General features: G+C 37.5%; 1 protein-coding gene across 4 annotated transcripts; it reads left to right on the top strand.

The window, feature by feature from the left end:
- The first annotated feature begins 6,743 nt into the window (after positions 1-6,743).
- On the top strand, positions 6,744-16,740 carry LOC110465886 (protein ABHD15-like). 4 transcript variants are annotated; one of them, XM_021522018.1, is made up of 2 exons: positions 6,744-6,960; positions 14,837-16,740. In XM_021522018.1, exon 2 carries the CDS (start codon positions 15,270-15,272, stop codon positions 16,425-16,427), a length of 1,158 nt encoding a protein of 385 aa, XP_021377693.1. In that variant the 5' UTR covers positions 6,744-6,960; positions 14,837-15,269; the 3' UTR covers positions 16,428-16,740. The 4 variants fall into 4 exon arrangements, with proteins under 4 accessions (XP_021377693.1, XP_021377696.1, XP_021377694.1 ...); XM_021522021.1 differs by lacking the exon at positions 6,744-6,960 and adding an exon at positions 7,127-7,146; XM_021522019.1 differs by lacking the exon at positions 6,744-6,960 and adding an exon at positions 11,042-12,295.
- Positions 16,741-20,605: the final 3,865 nt, after the last annotated feature.

Raw genomic sequence — 20,605 nt, 5'->3', positions numbered from 1 at the left:
TCTCTCTCTCTCTCTCTCTCTCTCTCTCTCTCTCTCTCTCTCTCTCTCTCTCTCTCTGTTTTGGTTTAAGTATTGTCCTTGATTACATATATTATTCTTACGATGTTGTTTAGCTTTGTAGTGTTGTCGTCCGCTTGTCAGTGATTAAGGAGACAAATTTATATAAGTATTTAAATACTTTTTCTGAATCCTGTACGTATGTATAGTTTGTATGACATGAAAAAAAAAATGAAATAAAATATGGTTGAAACTAAAGATTCAGGAGTTTACTGTAGTTTTATATATTCAGGAAATTGGCAATACTATGCGTATGTGTTCACCTGTCCTCTCAGATTGCACGAGGGTATTACGCGTATCATTATACCTCATCTTTAAAACAGGGTGTCTGATTGGATGAAACTGGTTTCATGACGGGGTAATTACCATCATGTCGACTTCACGTGCTTGAGTTTCCGCGATCAAATTTCCCTTATTTGAATTGGAGCCTCTCCAGAAAAAAATCGGCCAGAGCCACCACGGCCTCGCTCCGTCTGACGAAGCAGACGACAACAATATTTTTTATTCATATATTTGTTTTACGGCATTATATAATATGTATTGTCCTTACTGTAGGCAAACAAGATTCTTTGTTTCCTCAGCAAACCTCGGAGAAACAAAGAATCGTACTTCCCCACAGTAAGAGCAATAAATGAAATTAATATCTCACGAGCGCTTTGGCCTGACTTAAAGAAGTGCAATCTGAGACGTCAGATGAACACATGCTTATGGCATTACTTTTATTACGTATCTCTAATTGACCTTAAAATGCTCTCTATACAAAACAATATTCATCACTTACCTCGTATAAATGTGCAATTTGCGTCCGGAAAATTTTGACCAAACAACAATGGCGGACAAAACGAGGACGGAATAATGACGTAACGTTACCATAGTCTTAAATAGAGCTAAAATGCTGGGAACCCTTCCCTGTTTCAAATCGTCGTTAGCGGGAATGTTGATCCACTCATGTATCAATGCCTGAGTGAGTTATTTTAAGTTACTGGGCTAGGTTTTGGCGTTGAACTCGTGTTCCCTGGGCATCGTAAACTTGTTCTATGGCGACGGATCTTAAGTTTTTGCTAACCAATCTAACATTAGGATTGATTTAGTAAGAACTGTCCTGCTGACGTGACTGGTGCTCGAAGTAGCGTTGTCTCTTTGTCGTCCGAAGTGTTTGATACTAGTATTCTTACTGTATATGCGGTTTGGTTCTGTTACGTTGTGTGTGAGTTTATTTTGCTGACGAAGTTCCCTCGCGTACTATCTATTTCTGGTATCATTGGGTATGATGCTGACTCTTTATCTAGTCTGTGATGGTCCAGTCGTGTTTGGAATATTGCTCGATTGTTCGTTGAAGAATGTTTGCTTTCAACGGTGCGTCGCCTATAAGATGGTCCCCTCTGTGAACAGTGTTGCAATATCGGTGTTTTGGTGGGGTGATATAAAAGTTTGCTTTTTCGGGGGGAGAGAGGGAGGGGACATGGACTTCTTCGCGTTTTTGGAACAATATTTTATGCTGACGGGCCTTGATGCAGAAAAATGATTTTCTAAATGCACTAGTTATATCGGAGGTTTAATGAACATCATTTGCTATGTACCTTGTAAAGCTATTCTGATCATCTAGAGTACAATAAAAAATGTTTTAGTATTGTATATCCATTATAATCATTTTTTTTTAATACGAGTACTGTACTTTTTGCAAAGGCTAGCCAAATCAAAAGGTGTGAAAAGTAACAGTCTAAAATTATCCTTGCAGACCGCTTTTAGAGCTTTTCTTAATCGGTAATATTTTTCTAGAGGATTTTTTCCCTAGTTGTTGCAAAAGTGGTTTAAAAGAATATTCTTAAAACAGACAAAATTGTGAGACAAGAAGATTTGCTAAGATGAGGTTTAAAACGCCGATTTGAAATATTTTAAAGTATCTTTTCCTTTAGGCCATTTTGATGTCGTCGTCCCAGTTCAATCAATCATCAATGGTAATACAAAGTATTTGATCAGTTATTTACAGTTTGAATAAAAACGCTTTTCATTTTCAGTGTCAATTCTCTTTACATTTCTTTGTGATGTGCCAATCAACATTGTTATTCTGCTAATTCTTTGTGTGATATGAAGGTAGCGGTGTTTGATTATGCTCATTATTGTGCTTCATTGTTCATTGACATTGACCCGATTCTCGCTATGAGGACGTGCCATTACTTGGATTTGACCTAGATTTACATTGTGGGTGTCGCCGATAAAGCAGAAGACGCTTACCGGAACACATGGATTATTCTCATTGCTCTTTTTCAATGGTCTACGTGTAAAGTTTTCTTTGTTCATATTTTGTCCTAGTTTTATCGATTTTGAATTCAATTCCGGTTTTGTCGAAGCATCGGTATTTTTTTTATTTTATTTTTTATTTTACACATTTGATTCCTTTCACACCAATCATACTCTGAGGATTCATCAGAATTTATGCTTTCGTTTTTAACAGGTACGCGTATTGCCACTTATTTTAACAGCTTTATCATCAACATACATATGTAAATTAAAGTGATTGATATTCAGTGAAATGCCATTTACATAAAGAATAAACATAAGGGGACCGAAGATCGATCCCTGGGGCACACCAGCAGTAAGCTGTTGTGCCTCGCTCAAAGTTGTCTTAAAATTTACGACTTGAGAATGATGAGTGAGATAGCTGCGGGAAAAAATTATGTTTCTAAGATTATAAATTAAATTTCAGTTTTGTGAGTAAAGTTTATGGTTGTCAAGTTCAAACACCTTCCTAAAATCAAAACACATTTACAACTCATCCGTCAGACACCCTTTTCAATAGATCCAAACTATGTGTTTGACATGTTTGTTATGGCATTTTCGTATGAATGGCCTAACTTGCAAGGAGACTGAATTTCTATTATCAAACTGTTTCTCGTTAAAAAGTAATAAAACATACATGTAAACGTTTTTCTTTGAAAACAATTTGATAACATATGAAAATATTGATATTGATCGGTAATTGCAGACAAATTCTTTTCTGATTTCTTTTATTGAAAACTGATACAAAGACGAGTCTGGGGCCCTTTAAGGGAATTGAAACACTTTGAAATTATTCTCAGTCTTTTTCCCGAAAAATTCAAGTCCGGTAGCGCATTCTTAAGGAGCCCTGTCACACTGCACTGCCGGTTTTCCTATACACAGTTACCTCCCCTTAAGGAGCCCTGTGCCCCTGCTCTGCCGGTTTTCCTATACACTGTAACCTCCCCTTAAGGAGCCCTGTGTCACTGCACTGCCGGTTTTCCTATACACAGTTACCTCCCCTTAAGGAGCCCTGTGCAACTGCACTGTCGGTTTTCCTATACACAGTTACCTCCCCTTAAGGAGCCTTGTGTCACTGCACTGCCGGTTTTCCTATACACAGTAACCTCCCCTTAAGGAGCCCTGTGCCACTGCACCGCCGGTTTTCCTATACACAGTAACCTCCCCTTAACTTTCGATGTGATATAACTGTAGCACATTCATATGTGGCTCGTATATTTCCGTTGTCCAGGTAGCTTAATCGGTTTCCGCAATGGCGTGCAGTGTCGAATCCCGGTCTTTTACGCAGTAAATGTTACACCCAGAATACGTTTGTTGAGTGTGCTTTTTTATATTATAACCATTATGTTTTCATAAAAGTCCCGCATCGTATACTTTACTTTTCAAAAATGAATTTTTAAAGCTGTAATCATAAAGGAAAAACAAATTTTGAATACATAGTTTCATCTTTTGGCGCAGTGGTATGGGCATCCTTAAGTAGAAAATATATAAATCGAAAACCAGATTTATTTTTTAAATCTAAAATAAAGCTGTACAATGACTCATATACGCTAATAGTTCTTACTAAGAAATGTAGCTTATAAAAGTGCTAATGGAAAAATATGTACGTATGATGTTCAATCAATACAGTGTTCATCCCGGGATACAACAGAGTACGATGTCAATGGCAATACCATGTAACAACTGTAAGAGTCAGGGATGCTGGTATTGATTGAATAAATATGAAATGATGCGCATCAAATACAAACGACCTGTCTCCAGAGTATGTTACCGTTTCTGTGTTAATGGCAAATCACCTTACGCCTACACAGGCGTACAGTGTCTTTTCAAAGGCATTACAGTGTGTTATTCTGTTTGTTTGTTTGTTTGTTTGGAGTTTAACGACCTAGCAACAGCCTGGGTCATACGAGGACGTGTTCCGTCTTCTGCTTCGATTGGTTATTTTCAGTTCATTTAATTTCATAAACACCGAATGTGCACGAAAATGGTTGAATAGCGACAATGTGTATTTTAGTTCTTGTGAGCTTGATATGTCAATCTCAAGATATATTGTCCAAATAGTCTTGCCGTAGATCTCATTTCCGAAAGAAATGGTGATAGTTTTTGTTTTAGTGATTTCAACAGCAGATGACGACTCGATGGTGATTTTAGTCAATCCGAAAACACCAAACGAATACGCAATATCGATTGTGAAATGTCTTTAATTATGACGCCAGTCTTGATTTTGTTTAACGCATTATCTGCAATCGGAAGACGAGAAATGACAATAATGAGACTTAAAGAAAGCTATGCGAGACACTATTTATAAAATTAACATTGCATCTTATATCGGTGAAAGTTCTTTCCGTGATACACGTTGTCAAATCCACAAAGTGGAACTTTCACTTTATTGATCAAATTTAGAGCTCGTAGCTAGATTAGTATATCGAACTGTTGAATAACACAACATTACTTTACAGTCATTCCTAACACTGGCGAAAATGAAAATAACTTTGATAGAACTTAACTAACTTTTATAGCATTTTAAAACATACTCTAAACTCATAAATCTAGGATGTTTGTATGTCTATGAATAGATGTTGAGTGTTGTTACGCTTCCCTACACACTTTCTACTAAACTCGCACAGGTTCGGAGTAAGAATAGACCTGTTATATTCCACTGCATGATCGTAAGGGGCGACTCCCCAGTTTGCCCGAAACCAACAATTGTTATGCTGCTCCCATAGCAACACTTCGAATGTATATCGTTTCCTATCTTTCCTGTATTCGTTATATTCTATCTACTTTCTGGTTCAGACGGTGTCTCCCTAGACACCTGTCCTCATATGGTCATGGCTTTTGCGAGAGCGTTAAATCCCAAAACAAACATATTCTCCCTGCTCCCTAACACTAACGAATACAGAAGAAGAATCAATAGTACAGCACGTATTCTGTCACGTGAGCTGTTTCCTACTCTGATGGTCTAATACTGTTTCTGAGAAAGTTCCTAGGGTTGGCGTTTCAGGAGGCAATACACACATCCCATTATGACCAATTGCTTGAAATTAAAGAAGCTTTGTGCCCGATCAAAAGGCCAAACGTTGGTAGTTGCGACTCAAGAAAGCTATCTGAGTTACTTACATTGGTTCATTGGTTCATTGCAGGTGACATCGTTGTAAACGTCTAGTCGCTTCTTGAGGTGCTTCTTAATACTGTCCACTTCACTTCCGGTTGCATTTGGAGGCATTGAAGAAGACTTTATTTCTCAAAAACTACAGGAATGAGACCTTAGCGTATTACTTTGAGCCCCAGAGACAAGGTGCATTAATAACGAGCAATGCTTGTCGAGAAAGGCTAGTGTTTGGAAGACGTATAAAAAGCGCTAAGGAGGTTGTGTAGCCTTTATCTCAATTCTAGTGGGCCTGCTGGTCAGAAAAAGCGTCCAAATAAAGGAATTGAATAGCATCCAGCTAAATCACAGCAATGCTTCATCCCACGAAAGCAATATTGTACATGTGCTTTTGAAACAAGAGAAGGTAATATAGATGTTATCCGCCATGTATATATGAATGTACGAGAAAAATAAAAGTCTGAAATCTAGATTGACAACCTAACCTGTTCACCAGGGCCGTTTCCATTTAAACGGTTTAACCGGTCGGACGACAGTTGTTCGGACCTAGTAATATGATGCTGCTTTCAGGCGAGCCTTGACAAAGCCTCGCAATGCCTGCATAAACATTTACAGGTCCGCCAGGATTTATACCCGAAAGTATTACATTTTAAAACGGACAAACCGGTTGTTCCGCATACACGAACAGGCCCCATATCTTAGTCCCTGTTACTTTTTCATGTTTCCTTTACTAAAGAGAATATATGTCCTCTAGGAACTGGTTTGCTGTTAGTACACTTGGTAGTGTACTTTTCAAGTGTCTTGCTAGTATACCATGGAAAGCGCGATTGCGAAACTGCAGTTACTATTCGGAGAAAATTTAAAGCTGGTTCTCCCCGGTTCTTCTTGCTATTTACTGCTACATATACCCGCAATAATATTAAGCGATAACTTAAAATGTCCCCCTCCCCGACGAAATTCTCTCTAGACCCACCAGGGCCGATACCTACATTGTACGGATCATTTATAATTCTACGAGTCCATTTATCAAGTATTTTTTGCTTACACTAGATAACCCTAAGGAACCACGGTATGTCGTTAGTACTCGTTTGTGTTTGCGTTTTAATTAATGTCCTCTTTCGTCACTGCCACCTCTACGATCGGGCATTGTTACCGGTCCATTGACACTGTGTGTCGAACACTCAAAGGACTAAAAGACCCGCTGTCGTCGCCTTTGTTGTAGCCAGGTATGCTTGTTATACAGGTATATATTTATTTTGTGTATTACGTCAGTACGCGCGGTGCTGACGGGTACGATGTATACAAACCATGGCACGTTCATGATCTATATTTGATCTGTATCAGGCGCATGTCGTTATATCGTACAGACCGCGTCACAGCCCTGTAATCTGTCTGGTTCCGCGTAACTGGGACCGGGGTATCAACACAGCTGATCAGCCGACTAACACAGCTGGACGGAATGTGTTACGAACAGGTATACGCTCAACCAGGGAATTCTTCAATATAATTAACAGGTGAGTTAATTTGTTTATTTATTTGTTTGTTTGTTTAACAGTAGTAAGGATTACAACTTGATTGGGAGTTTCTTCATTATAATTAACAGGTGAGTTAATTTGTTTATTTATTTATTTGTTTGTCTGTTTAACTGTAGTAAGGTTCCTGTACAAATTGACAGGCAGTTTCTTCATTATAATTAACAGGTGAGTTAATTGTTTATTTATTTGTTTGTTTGTTTGTTTAACTGTTGTAAGGTACCTGTACAAATTGAGTTCTTACCGTGCAGATACGTAATATATATTATTTAAGTATAAGAAACTAAAGTGTATTTCGTAGAATGTAGATTTACGTTATACACGTATTAATCAGAACCGATTTGACATTTGACTGACAGAATATACGTTCACCTGAAACTCTATCTTATGGTAATATCAAATATCAAATCAGTTATCGAGAATCAGACTTAGATTTCAAATGTCTTTCAGTAGATGCTAAAATATTACCAAGAGTTCGGGCATTTAAATATTTTCAGTTTTTCAATTAATGTTTGAAGTTTTAATTGAGTTTAACACACACTAATCAAAAAACTTATCACTTAAATCTAGGTGTTTTTCATTGTGACTAAATTGACTTTGTAAACTTTTATTAGATCAAGATAGAGCGATATACGAATTTGGTGTATTACAAACTATTAAACATTTATTAATATGTGGCTGAAACGTCAAAATTCTCTAAGTAATTGATCTGCATTTGAAAAACCTCATGAAATTGACATTAACAAATATATAAAATCCTAGCTGATTTATTAACAAGGACTAAGAAAGATGGAATAAAACCTGAGGTTTTTACCTTTAGCAAGAGAAATGAACTCAAACCTTAGTTACCAAGGCTAAACTCAAACCTTAGCTACCAACGATGAACTTTAACCTTAGGTATGAACACTGAATTAGGTCGATGAACTCAAAATGTTCAGGTATGGTCATTGACTTAGGAAGATAAATTTAAAACCGAAAGATTAATATGGACTTAGAGATATGAACTTTGAGGCATCAGCATTGACTTGGAGGGATGAATTAAAAATCTCCAGGTATCAACATTGATTGTGGGTGATGAGCTCAAAATAACCAAATATGGACATTAGGCAGTTAGGAGACTCCCTAAGACCCAAACTTTGTCTTATCGAGTCGTTTATTTCCTTTTGTGACCTCTACTTGGGGCTTCGAAAGTAAATCTGCTACTCCCATTGCAACAATTTAGATTTTTTTTTCTCTTTACTTCCTTACAGTCTTTCATTTTCTAGTGCCTGCCTTGGCAATCTCACGTTTTGCCGTTGCGTTGAACGTTCGCTCTAGCGAGCAAGTTTATGGGTTCTTTCCCCAAGCCGTAACGTACGAATGTCTTTGAAAATGGTAACTGTTATTTCTTGATAAACGTTTCACATTTAGAGTAATAGCATAATGTGACCAGGTGGAAATCCATGTGCTTTGTGCCTTCGGCATGGTATTTCAGTGAGGTAGCACTCTTCAGTCGGCATCAGATTCAAGCTACAGCAAAGAGCCAAAAAGGCACCTACATATTGCCTCCAGCAAACATGCACACACGCAGGCATACAAAGCATACGTGGAGGTACGTCCTTAAGTGTCATTAGCTGTCCAAGGGACGTTAAACCCCATTAACCAAACATTCAGAATCAACGTAGACTTGGAGGGATGAACTTCAAGCTTACATTTCAACATTCTAAAACAGCATGCAACCCTAGCCTCAAATTTTGATGGACTGATGTGACTCTTGAGGCAGTTTTACTGTTTGTTTAGGCACTCTTCACAATTGGCCGGGTTTCAAGTGACGTCATTGTCACCTACTTGTACACTTGAAGCATCAATTACGACCTCATATTTCCACACCTGTCGAAATAGAAAACTTAGGATAAGAGTCCCGATTTACATCTTGTCTAAAACGATTGTCGACCTCGATGTACAGTTAAGAAGTGTTAGTGTTTAATTATGTGATTACATTTAAACGATTTAGTGTCAAGGATATTCAATGCTTTCGTTTACGGTCTACGTTAGTTGTCATTCACAACGAAAACTTTACTAGAAACCCAAAACGAGATTGCAGAGTTAAAGGAGATATCTTTATATGAAAAAGACATATTTTTAATTGACATACGGGGATCTCTTTGAACGAATTAGAGGTATCTCATTAAATAACCTTATAATGTAAACTAGAGATATCTCCAAAAGAAACAGAGATATAAAATGTCTATAAATGTAAAAGAAATAATCTCTAAAAGAAATATATATCTGTAAAACAAAAAATTCTTTAAAAACAGAATATTAGATTTTTCAATTAATTAAATAAAATTCTAAAGAAATAAGTTATCTTTTTAAAAACACAATTGAGATAGTTCATGAAATAATTATTATTTTAGATATCTCTGTTGTTAGAGTTATTAGAGATAAGTAAGGAATATGTATTTTTTATAATATATCTCCGAAATAATCAGATATCTTAATTGTTTGTAAGATATCACCTAAATTATAAATCTCTATCTTGGAGGCACGATAGTCTAGTGGTAGGACGCCGGGCTCGTAACCGAAGGGTTGCGGGTTCGAGTCACGGTACGGCACTGTACATGTGTTGTATGTTTAAACAAGAAACTTTACTCTGCTTGTTCCAGTCTACTCAGCTGTAAATAAGTACGTGGTTGGGCAGTGCTTGAATTGTTGAATGCCAGCTGTAAGCGTCGAAATGGCAGCACCGGCTGTATACTCCCGAGGGAGTTGAGAAAGATATCACTAAACGTAAGTCGTTCTGTAGAAGGATACGTACTGTGGTTTCAAGTCAAATCGGTCTTATTTAAAATTTAACTTCAATTAAATAAACTGCTGTTTTGAATGATTGGTTAGGTAAACTATATGGTAGGTAAGTAAATGAACTTGCTGGGCGTTTATTTATTGGTTTTCATGGAGCTGTGATTTGAATATCAAATGAATGTTGTTTCTTTTTTTCTTGCTGCTTTTTATTTTTATTTTCTGATCCGTTCTGTTTAAATCCGGTTTGCATGATCAGTCTAGACCAAAAAACCTCTATTGATTTCTTTAATTTAATTTTAAATTCGGCGTCAAGAAGACATGATAACGATAGTTTATCAAAGGAGCCCGTCGTGATATAACTGAGAGGTAAACATGGGTCCCATACCCCCAAAACAGGAACATAATATTTGTATATGTGTGATATGTGTTCTGGGTAGAAGGGGGAACAGAAAGGGGGATACTGAAATGAAAGTCGGTTGTAGTGTGTACGTGTGCATTATAAGTAACAGTAAACCGGGCTTTAATCGTTGTCCAGAATGAACCTTCCGTTTGTGCGCGATAGGGAAAATGTTGGTCGGTTGTACAGGTTGAAAGTCATATAAACACATAAGGTCATTTAAGGACGTGCTTCCATGTGTGTTGTGTATGCGTGCATGTGTGTATGTGTGCCGGAGACTGAATGCTTGGGCAATTGCCTCCTTGTAATAGCGCAGATCTGGTGCCGACTTTATAGTACTATTTCACTGAAATAGAGAAAAGGAAATAATGTTCAGAATTAGGTTTTCAGCTAAAACACTGCATGATTGAAACCGGAAACTCATATTCAGAACGAGGCTTTATCACTAGCAAACACTGCATGCTGGGTACTAATGACGGATATAGAGACACACACAATTATAGAAACTGCGTTTTATGTGTAAATTTATACTTACACTGTCCTTTGAAAACATCGCTGAAGATTGTTTGGATAAGCTAGAGAACAGTATGCACTTCCTGTTTCGACATTGCGATTTAGCCAATCTACAAAACTACTGAGTCTTTCCTAAGAAGGGGAGGGGGTCCTAAATCCTAAATCATGCCTTTAACGGTAATATGTTTAGGATGGTACTGACTATAATACCAGAAATAGCCCAAGGTTATGACTGATAGATATTGGTTGTTTGCTTGTCGGTCGGGGTTTCGCGTCCCCAATCTCAACTCAACCGGGATCCCTTTAAAGCGCCATCTCAAAATGTTTCTCTGTTATATTTTTTGGCAATGGGCGCAGTAGTTCAATTTTGGTTTCTTTATTGTTCTCTGCGCGATGAGCAGACGACACATCAGGAAGCCTACGATTCCGCAGATGCCTCACATTAGTCGCTTCATAATATCATGCTGTGGGGTTACATCAGGTATATTCGTCCTCGGAAACAGCTGATTGTGAACATAGTGATGACTGAAAGTGAATTAAACTGATAGTGGATGCTGACGGTGATTTCTTCCACCTTTCACAGAAATGTATCCCGTTTTAGCAGAGAATATGTCTATTGTCGGTTGTCTTGTGATTGAAAGAATAGGATGGGAGAAAAATTATCATCCCCTACCTTGAGATTAAAAGAGAGAAATATCCAACCCTCGGGGTGATTATTTATTTGGTTGTCTAACCCTCGGATATATCAAATAAATTACTTCTCGGATTGGAGATTTCTCTTTTTCACTGTCAAGGAAGGGGAAGATTCCATTAATCTAAAAGTGGACCTTTCCGGTTATGTCTGATTTCGGACGTGGAACTCGACAAAGTTATTATACTCTTAAACACAAGATTCGTCTTGATTGTACAGAACTGTTCAAATGGGCTATTTCTCTATATCGGAAGCAAACACGTGTTTAAAGGAGCTTCTGAGGCCAATGCCTCCTTGTGGACCATGTCTACATAACAAATTCAACTAACCGGAAGTAGGTCAAGTTTAATTGGTGAAATAATTTACTCACAAAAGCCTCGATGTGTCAGAGATTACCTCTATATTGAAACTGTCTATTTCATATCAACATAACAGCGGCTTACAAATACTGACATTCAGACCGCCCTCTCTTGTAAACATTTACCTGAAATACGATAGCCAGCCATTTCAGGACAACTGAGCCGTGAGTAAGCTAAACATGGCTGTAGACCCGGGGATCTAGCCCTGCTGAAGCAGAAATCACGGGACGGGATTCGTATCAGAGCAAGTGTTTGGAAACAAGGAACTTATCAAGTTTTGTCATCAGATGTTGGTAGTGGGCCACTTACAATTATTCGTTTTCCCTTGGGTTATTGATATACTGAATTACTGGCAGTAGAAACCACACCAGTTACTCGACCATATATATTAAACCGGATCATCAGAGGTCGTAAATATATATTACTCCTCAAACAATTACGTTCATGACGTCACACCTGACCTTATTACCGCCGATGGATACTTTCGATTAGCCCGCGGATGGGAGTTGGAAGCATATTGCAACCGGCCAGGGTCGACCTCAGGCAGAACACCTGTGAGTGTTAGCTAGTTATACAGTAAGTATAAAACGTAGGTAGCAGGCCACCTGACATATATATACCGCTCACTTAACTGGAACGTACGTACGTATATTGATATACCTACATATAGGTCTGTAGAACGTGACGCGGAGGCCTAACATATAAGTAAAGGTAAGTTCAGCTATTTCGTTCAGTAGTTTATTAACCCTAAAATCAATTCATAGTAATCTAATGATTGCTTCCTGGGTTTGTTTTCATGTAATGTTTTTTTTTATATTTTTCTTCATTCATTTTTTTTTATTATATTTTCTCATTTCTTCCGTTTTGTTTTTCTGACATTTTTCTTTGTTTCTTGTACGTTTCATACTTCAAAACATCTAGCTATCATGTCTTACAAAACCTGTCATTTCTTTTCTTTTCTTTCTTTCTTTCTTTCCTTTTCCATCTTTCTTTCTTTCTTTTCTTTCTTTCACTTCGATTTTTACTCAATTCTTTTCTTCATTTTCAATATTGATGTTTTCTTTCATTTTTTTTAATACATTTATTTTTATCTATTCATGATTTTATTTCGTATTCTAAAACAGTAAAGGTTTCTTCGATTTCATCATGATCATAAAAATGTCTTGTCGTTTAAATTCCTTCAAATTTTACTAAAGGTTCATAAGTTCAGCATGTTGAACAATACATGCATCACCATGACATACAATGCACTTAGCAACGAGTGCAGTTAAAATATCGATCGCTTTCATCATATGACTACCTATGTATATTAAATCATATTACATACACCTAATTGTATAACTATTTGTCAACGAGTTGGTTGCACGTATATAATGACGTGACTACGGTGTTTTGAAACGGGGAAAAGAGAGGTGAACTTTTAGATTGGAAAGTTCAAGTTCATTTATTTGTTCGAGTGTAAGGCCCGTCAGACATTTACAATTAATTATATAGCATGTTATTTGATGTATTGCAAGCGTGCAGACATATAACAAAAACAGCGAGCTCAAAAATAACCCTCACCTCCGACTATTGTCGGAACGATGAAACATGTGTTGCAATACGATTTTACACCCGACGCAACTTCTCAGCCGGATTAAGATTTCGTGGTAAAATATACATCATTTTAGATATATATGAAGCGTATTTATGCAATACTGTTGTTGTAAGCATTAGACAGATCTATCATTTGACATCTGTGCCCTCAAATGTCAAACGATTATCTTTCCGAGTTTGTTTGGTTTAGTTTTATCAGGTTAAGTATCCTATCGCAACAGCTAAGATAATTTAAGCACGTGCATGTGTGTATTCATGTTCGCAAAGCGCGGATCTAATGCCACATTTAGAGTGCTACCTCACTGAAATGCCATGCTGTAGGCACCGAACACATGTACATTTATACTGACAACGGGTAAACCAGTTGTCATTACCCAACATGCTGAACGTTAAGTAGGTGATACCAACTATCTTTTTTTTGTTTTTGTTTTGGTTTCATTTTGTTTAACGTCCTATTAACATCTAAGGTCATTTAAGGACGTGCCTGCATGTGTGCTGTGTAAGCGGGTAAGTGTGTTTTAAATGCTGGAGACAAGGTATGTTGGCGTACTTGCCTCCTTGTAATAGCACGGATCTGATGCCGACATTATAGTGCTATCTCACTGAAATACTATGCCGAAGTCACGTAGCACAGCATTCCGCTCAGTCACATGTTGTATTACCCCCAATGCTGAACGTTAAGCAGGGAATAGCAACTATCATTATTAAGGACTTTGGTATGCCCTGGCCTTGGGACAGAACCCATTGCCTTCCTCACCTGGGCGAACGCTCAACATTAAGACTTTTGTATGTCTCGGCATGGTGACAGAAGAACCCATTGCATTGTTTACACGAAAGACTGTTCAACACTAAGACCACAAAGTGCGATGTTGCTAAGCGAGGCGCTAGGTAACAAAAAAGGTCTTTAGGGAGTAGGGAGAAAATATAAAGATCGCAGTTAATGTACAGACGTTATATTTCATTAAACCACAAAATAATGTAACGCATTTCATACATGGTAATACCTCCAGCTGTCGGCATAAATACGGTTTAATCGAAACATTTATGGTAAAAGTTGTTTACATTCGGAAACACATCAAGCCTCCGAATACGATTCGTGGTAAGCGATACGTATGTATTAGTTCTGGTGACGAGCACAAACAGGCAACTCATGGTGTCAACAAGCTTACTTATACACGCAACATAATTCCCGGTTCTTATACTTTATTTAGATTAAAAGATTTAAAATGAAAATGCAATGAATTAGCCGGGTAACATTTCCGATAGTCGTTAAAAAATCTAAACAACAAATTTTAAAGAGACAGAACGAGGATACCGAGTAGTTAAAACTCAGTAAGAGATATGTAACGAATGAAAATTCAGAAATAAGATCTGCTTTTTCACAAAATGTTAAGACCTTTCTCAGCATGTGGTGAACGGTCACATTTTTCACATTACCTTGGTAAGGAGGTGACGTTCTAAACTGTTAAAGACATATTTGTATACAGAATAATTTATTTGCTATCATTTATTTCCTTTCAGACACAAAGGGGCATCCTCAATCAAGATTCAATTATTCATCGCATCGGCACGCCCGAGTGCCTTCACTGCTATAGACCCCTGTCATTCTTGCTGATCAGCAGACGTATTATTGTGTCGTCGGAGAGAGATAACCGATTCGTCTGGACTCATCAAGGTTACATCACCACAGTTTTACGACGGGGTCATTAACGTCAAGATCCATCAAACGCTTGATTGGTGACGCTTGATATTTATTTGGAAATAATCGCCTTTGTGACGTCGATGATCAAGCATGCCTTTGTTTTATTATCATGTTGCAGACATTTATTTAAAGGCGGGCGATAAATTCGACATACCAGTGTTGTCATACAAACTTTTTGCTTAAGAACCATACATGCACTGGTATTTGCTAGTATGATATGATCATATAACTGGTGTGATCCAAACAGACAATATGGACAGTATGGTTCTCCTACCCTTCATGATGCCACTTCCGGTTGCGCTGACATTGGTATGTACTTCCGTTTTGGCTGTCATGCTCTATGTACGTTCGTTTTTCACCTCCACTGATACTCTACCGAAGATGTACTACAAGGAGTCAACTCTCAATACCCATCTCCTTAACAAGTCATCGATCATGAGACGGCCCTTTCGGCCAAGCTTCTGGCTCAAGAACCGTCACGTGCAGACATTCCTCGGCTGTGTCCGACCTCAGTCTATTGTCCATTTCGAACGTGAGTATCTCCAACTTTCAGACAAAGGGGTGGTTGCACTGGATTGGGTAATCGGCGCAAATTACGTCATCAGACGCAATAGTCCCATATGTATTGTTTTTCCTTCACTGACTGGTGACGCTAATTCCGTCTCAGACTTGTGCGCATGCACCGCTCGTAAAGGCTTCAGAACTGTGGTTTTTAACAGCCGTGGACACGGAAATAGCTTCTTGACAACAAAAAAGTTGCAGAGTTTCGGGGATCCTCTTGACGTTAGACAATCTGTGTTATATATACATCAAAAGCATCAACGTTCCCACATTGTCGCTGTGGCCATGGGATCCGGATCCACAGTCCTGTTTTCGTATTTAGGGGAGTACGGCTCTTCGACAAGACTCAAGGCAACTGCCTTTATATCACCAGTGTACGATACAACGCAAACGCTAATTCGTGGAATGTCAAAGTTTTATGAATTTTCATTGTTATCAAAATTAAAATTCATATTATTTAAACATGCGCATGCTCTATCAGAAGTAGTGGACATGGCAAAAGCAATGTTGTGTGGGAGTATGTTGACATTTCAGGAGCAGGTGTATTGCCGTAGCAACGAGTCACTCGACCAATTTCTGGAACGGAATGACCCGATGCGGGACGTTGACGACATATCCGTTCCTGTCCTGTGTGTGAACAGTACTGACGACCCTATTTGTAAACATAACCATACGCCATTCGATATCTTTCAATTTTATCCAAATATGTTGCTAGTGGCAACAGACCATGGCGGCCATTGTGGTTTTCTGGAAAGTGTTCATAGACCTTCGTGGACCGATAAACTGGTTGTGGATTATCTAGCTTCCGTGTTAGAGTTTACATCTAAGGGTTATGAGCATTCGGGCTGATAACACTGTGACTATTAATCAGCTTATGTTCATATAAAAAATATGTATTAAATTTGCTTTCATTATTATAATTTGCCAGTGACATTCCAGCATCTGTAACGTCAGTATATCGGAAGGATACGCCGACAGACATACAACAGTTGTGAGCATTTCTTGTAATTTAAGTGAAGCTACAACAGAATAAATACACTTTATTTCAATTATAAAACGTGTTATAAGTTTGAAATCAAATGATACATTTTTTCAACCGTGAAATACTCACATGAGTGCGTTTTAATTTAGAACGTCTGAATTAAATATTAAACAAAATGGACAGACACAAGTTTTCCGACTTATTGAGTTTTCTCCCGATAAATACATCAAATGTGTATATATATATGCATATTAATGTTTACATCAATAAGTATATGGTGAAATATTGATACCGTAAGAGAAGAAAGAAAGACAGAGGTCAAATTTACAAAAAGAAGAAAAACAGACAGACATATAGCAAGGGGGTAATAGATAAACAGAAAGACCCAGATAGGCAGACAGACAACAGATAGGCAGACAGACCAAAGATAGGCAGAAAGACCACAGATAGGCAGATAGACCACAGATAGGCAGACAGACAACAGATAGGCAGACAGACCAAAGATATGCAGATAGACCACAGATAGGCAGATATACCACAGATAGACAGACAGACAACAGATAGACAGACAGACCAAAGATAGGCAGATAGACCACAGATAGGCAGACAGACCAAAGATAGGCAGACATACTAGGCAGATAGACCACAGATAGGCAGACAGACAACAGATAGGTAGACAGACCAAAGATAGGCAGATAGACCACAGATAGGCAGACAGACCAAAGATAGGCAGATAGACCACAGATAGGCAGATAGACCACAGATAGGCAGAATGACCACAGATAGGCAGATAGACAATAGATAGACAGAAACACCACAAATAGGCAGACAGACCACAGTTAGGCAGACATACCACAGATAGACAAACAGACTACAGAAAACTATCAATAGGAAGATAGACCACAGATAGGCAGAATGACCACAGATAGGCAGAATGACTACAGATAGGCAGAAAGACCATAGATAGGCAGAATGACCACAGATAGGCAGATAGACCACAGATAGGCAGACAGACCAAAGATAGGCAGATAGACCACAGATAGGCAGACAGACAACAGATAGGCAGAAACACCACAGATAGGCAGACACACCACAGATAAGTAGACAGACCACAGATAGGCAGATAGACCACAGATAGACAAACAAACTACAGAAAATTATCAATAGGAAGATAGACCACAGAAAGGCAAACAGAACAGTTCTGTTATAGGCATTATAAATAAAGATGTCAAAAATTACTTCCAATACACTGCATGCGCGTCATAGCGTGCGTTGTCAGGGAGTTAAGATGATTAGACCAGGGTTAGTTATACGTTTCAATTAATTACGTTTGCTTACATATATATAGCAGCTTATAAACCACTGAAGGTCACGTAAGGTGTCAACTATTAAAGGTCATTGTCTCTTTACCAGGTTAACAATTCATACTGCGGTATATAAATCACTGTTTAATACAATGTAGGAACGTGCGAGCTAGGTTTTGTTATCGTTTACTCACTTAAGTGCTTGATTTTTTTACTAGATATTGTTGGGTATGTACTATTACTTTACTAGAGGTTGTTGGGTATGTAGTGTTACTTTACTAGAGATTGTTGGGTATGTAGTGTTACTTTACTAGAGAGTGTTGTGTATGTACTTACTTTACTAGAGGTTGTTGGGTATGTAGTGTTACTTTACTAGATATTGTTGGGTATGTACAGTTACTTTACTAGAGGTTGTTGGGTATGTAGTGTTACTTTACTAGAGATTGTTGGGTATGTAGTGTTACTTTACTAGAGATTGTTGGGTATGTAGTGTTACTTTACTAGAGATTGTTGGGTATGTAGTGTTACTTTACTAGAGATTGTTGGGTATGTAGTGTTACTTTACTAGAGATTGTTGGGTATGTAGTGTTACTTTACTAGAGATTGTTGGGTATGTAGTGTTACTTTACTAGAGATTGTTGGGTATGTAGTGTTACTTTACTAGAGATTGTTGGGTATGTAGTGTTACTTTACTAGAGATTGTTGGGTATGTAGTGTTACTTTACTAGAGATTGTTGGGTATGTAGTGTTACTTTACTAGAGATTGTTGGGTATGTAGTGTTACTTTACTAGAGATTGTTGGGTATGTAGTGTTACTTTACTAGAGATTGTTGGGTATGTAGTGTTACTTTACTAGAGATTGTTGGGTATGTAGTGTTACTTTACTAGAGATTGTTGGGTATGTAGTGTTACTTTACTAGAGATTGTTGGGTATGTAGTGTTACTTTACTAGAGATTGTTGGGTATGTAGTGTTACTTTACTAGAGATTGTTGGGTATGTAGTGTTACTTTACTAGAGATTGTTGGGTATGTAGTGTTACTTTACTAGAGATTGTTGGGTATGTAGTGTTACTTTACTAGAGATTGTTGGGTATGTAGTGTTACTTTACTAGAGATTGTTGGGTATGTAGTGTTACTTTACTAGAGATTGTTGGGTATGTAGTGTTACTTTACTAGAGATTGTTGGGTATGTAGTGTTACTTTACTAGAGATTGTTGGGTATGTAGTGTTACTTTACTAGAGATTGTTGGGTATGTAGTGTTACTTTACTAGAGATTGTTGGGTATGTAGTGTTACTTTACTAGAGATTGTTGGGTATGTAGTGTTACTTTACTAGAGATTGTTGGGTATGTAGTGTTACTTTACTAGAGATTGTTGGGTATGTAGTGTTACTTTACTAGAGATTGTTGGGTATGTAGTGTTACTTTACTAGAGATTGTTGGGTATGTAGTGTTACTTTACTAGAGATTGTTGGGTATGTAGTGTTACTTTACTAGAGATTGTTGGGTATGTAGTGTTACTTTACTAGAGATTGTTGGGTATGTAGTGTTACTTTACTAGAGATTGTTGGGTATGTAGTGTTACTTTACTAGAGATTGTTGGGTATGTAGTGTTACTTTACTAGAGATTGTTGGGTATGTAGTGTTACTTTACTAGAGATTGTTGGGTATGTAGTGTTACTTTACTAGAGATTGTTGGGTATGTAGTGTTACTTTACTAGAGATTGTTGGGTATGTAGTGTTACTTTACTAGAGATTGTTGGGTATGTAGTGTTACTTTACTAGAGATTGTTGGGTATGTAGTGTTACTTTACTAGAGATTGTTGGGTATGTAGTGTTACTTTACTAGAGATTGTTGGGTTTGTAGTGTTACTTTACTAGAGATTGTTGGGTATGTAGTGTTACTTTACTAGATATTGTAGTGTATGTAGTGTTACTTTACTAGATATTGTTGGGAATATAGTGTTATTTTACTAGAGATTGTTGGGTGTGTAGCATTACTTTACTAGAAATTATTTGATATGTAATGTTACTTTACTAGAGGTTGTTAGGTATGTAATGTTACTTTACTAGAGATTGTTGGGTATGTAGTGTTACTTTACTAGACATTGTTGGGTTTGTAGTGTTACTTTACTAGATATTACTGGGTATGCAGTGTTACTTTACTAGGTATTGTTGAGTATGTAGTGTTACTTTACTAGATATAGTTGGGTGTGTAGTGTTACTTTATTAGAGATTGTTGGGTACGTAGTGTTACTTTATTAGATATTGTTGGGTATGTAGTGTTACTTTAATAGAGATTGTTGGGTACGTAGTGTTACCTTACTAGAGATTGTTTGGGTATGTAGTGTTACTTTACTAGAGAATTTTTGGTATGTAGTGTTCCTTTACTAGAGGTTGGTGGGTATGTAGTGTTACTTTACTAGAGGTTGTTGGGTGTGTAGTGTTACTTTACTATAGATTGTTGGGTATGTATTGTTACTTTATTAGATATTGTTGGGTATGTAGTGTTACTTTAGTAGAGATTGTTGGGTACGTAGTGTTACCTTACTAGAGATTGTTGGGTATGTAGTGTTACTTTACTAGAGAATGTTCGGTATGTAGTGTTCCTTTACTAGAGGTTGGTGGGTATGTAGTGTTACTTTACTAGAGGTTGTTGGGTGTGTAGTGTTACTTTACTATAGATTGTTGGGTATGTATTGTTACTTTATTAGATATTGTTGGGTATGTAGTGTTACTTTA

Source organism: Mizuhopecten yessoensis, unplaced genomic scaffold, assembly GCF_002113885.1.
Source record: "Mizuhopecten yessoensis strain PY_sf001 unplaced genomic scaffold, ASM211388v2 scaffold11103, whole genome shotgun sequence".
In the NCBI taxonomy this organism is placed as follows: Eukaryota; Metazoa; Mollusca; class Bivalvia; order Pectinida; family Pectinidae; genus Mizuhopecten; species Mizuhopecten yessoensis.
This window is presented reverse-complemented; position numbering and strand designations above follow the sequence as displayed.

Coding starts and splice junctions, on each gene's coding strand:
- LOC110465886 (XM_021522018.1), top strand. CDS start 15,270: ATGGACAGTATGGTTCTCCTACCCTTCATGATGCCACTTCCGGTTGCG.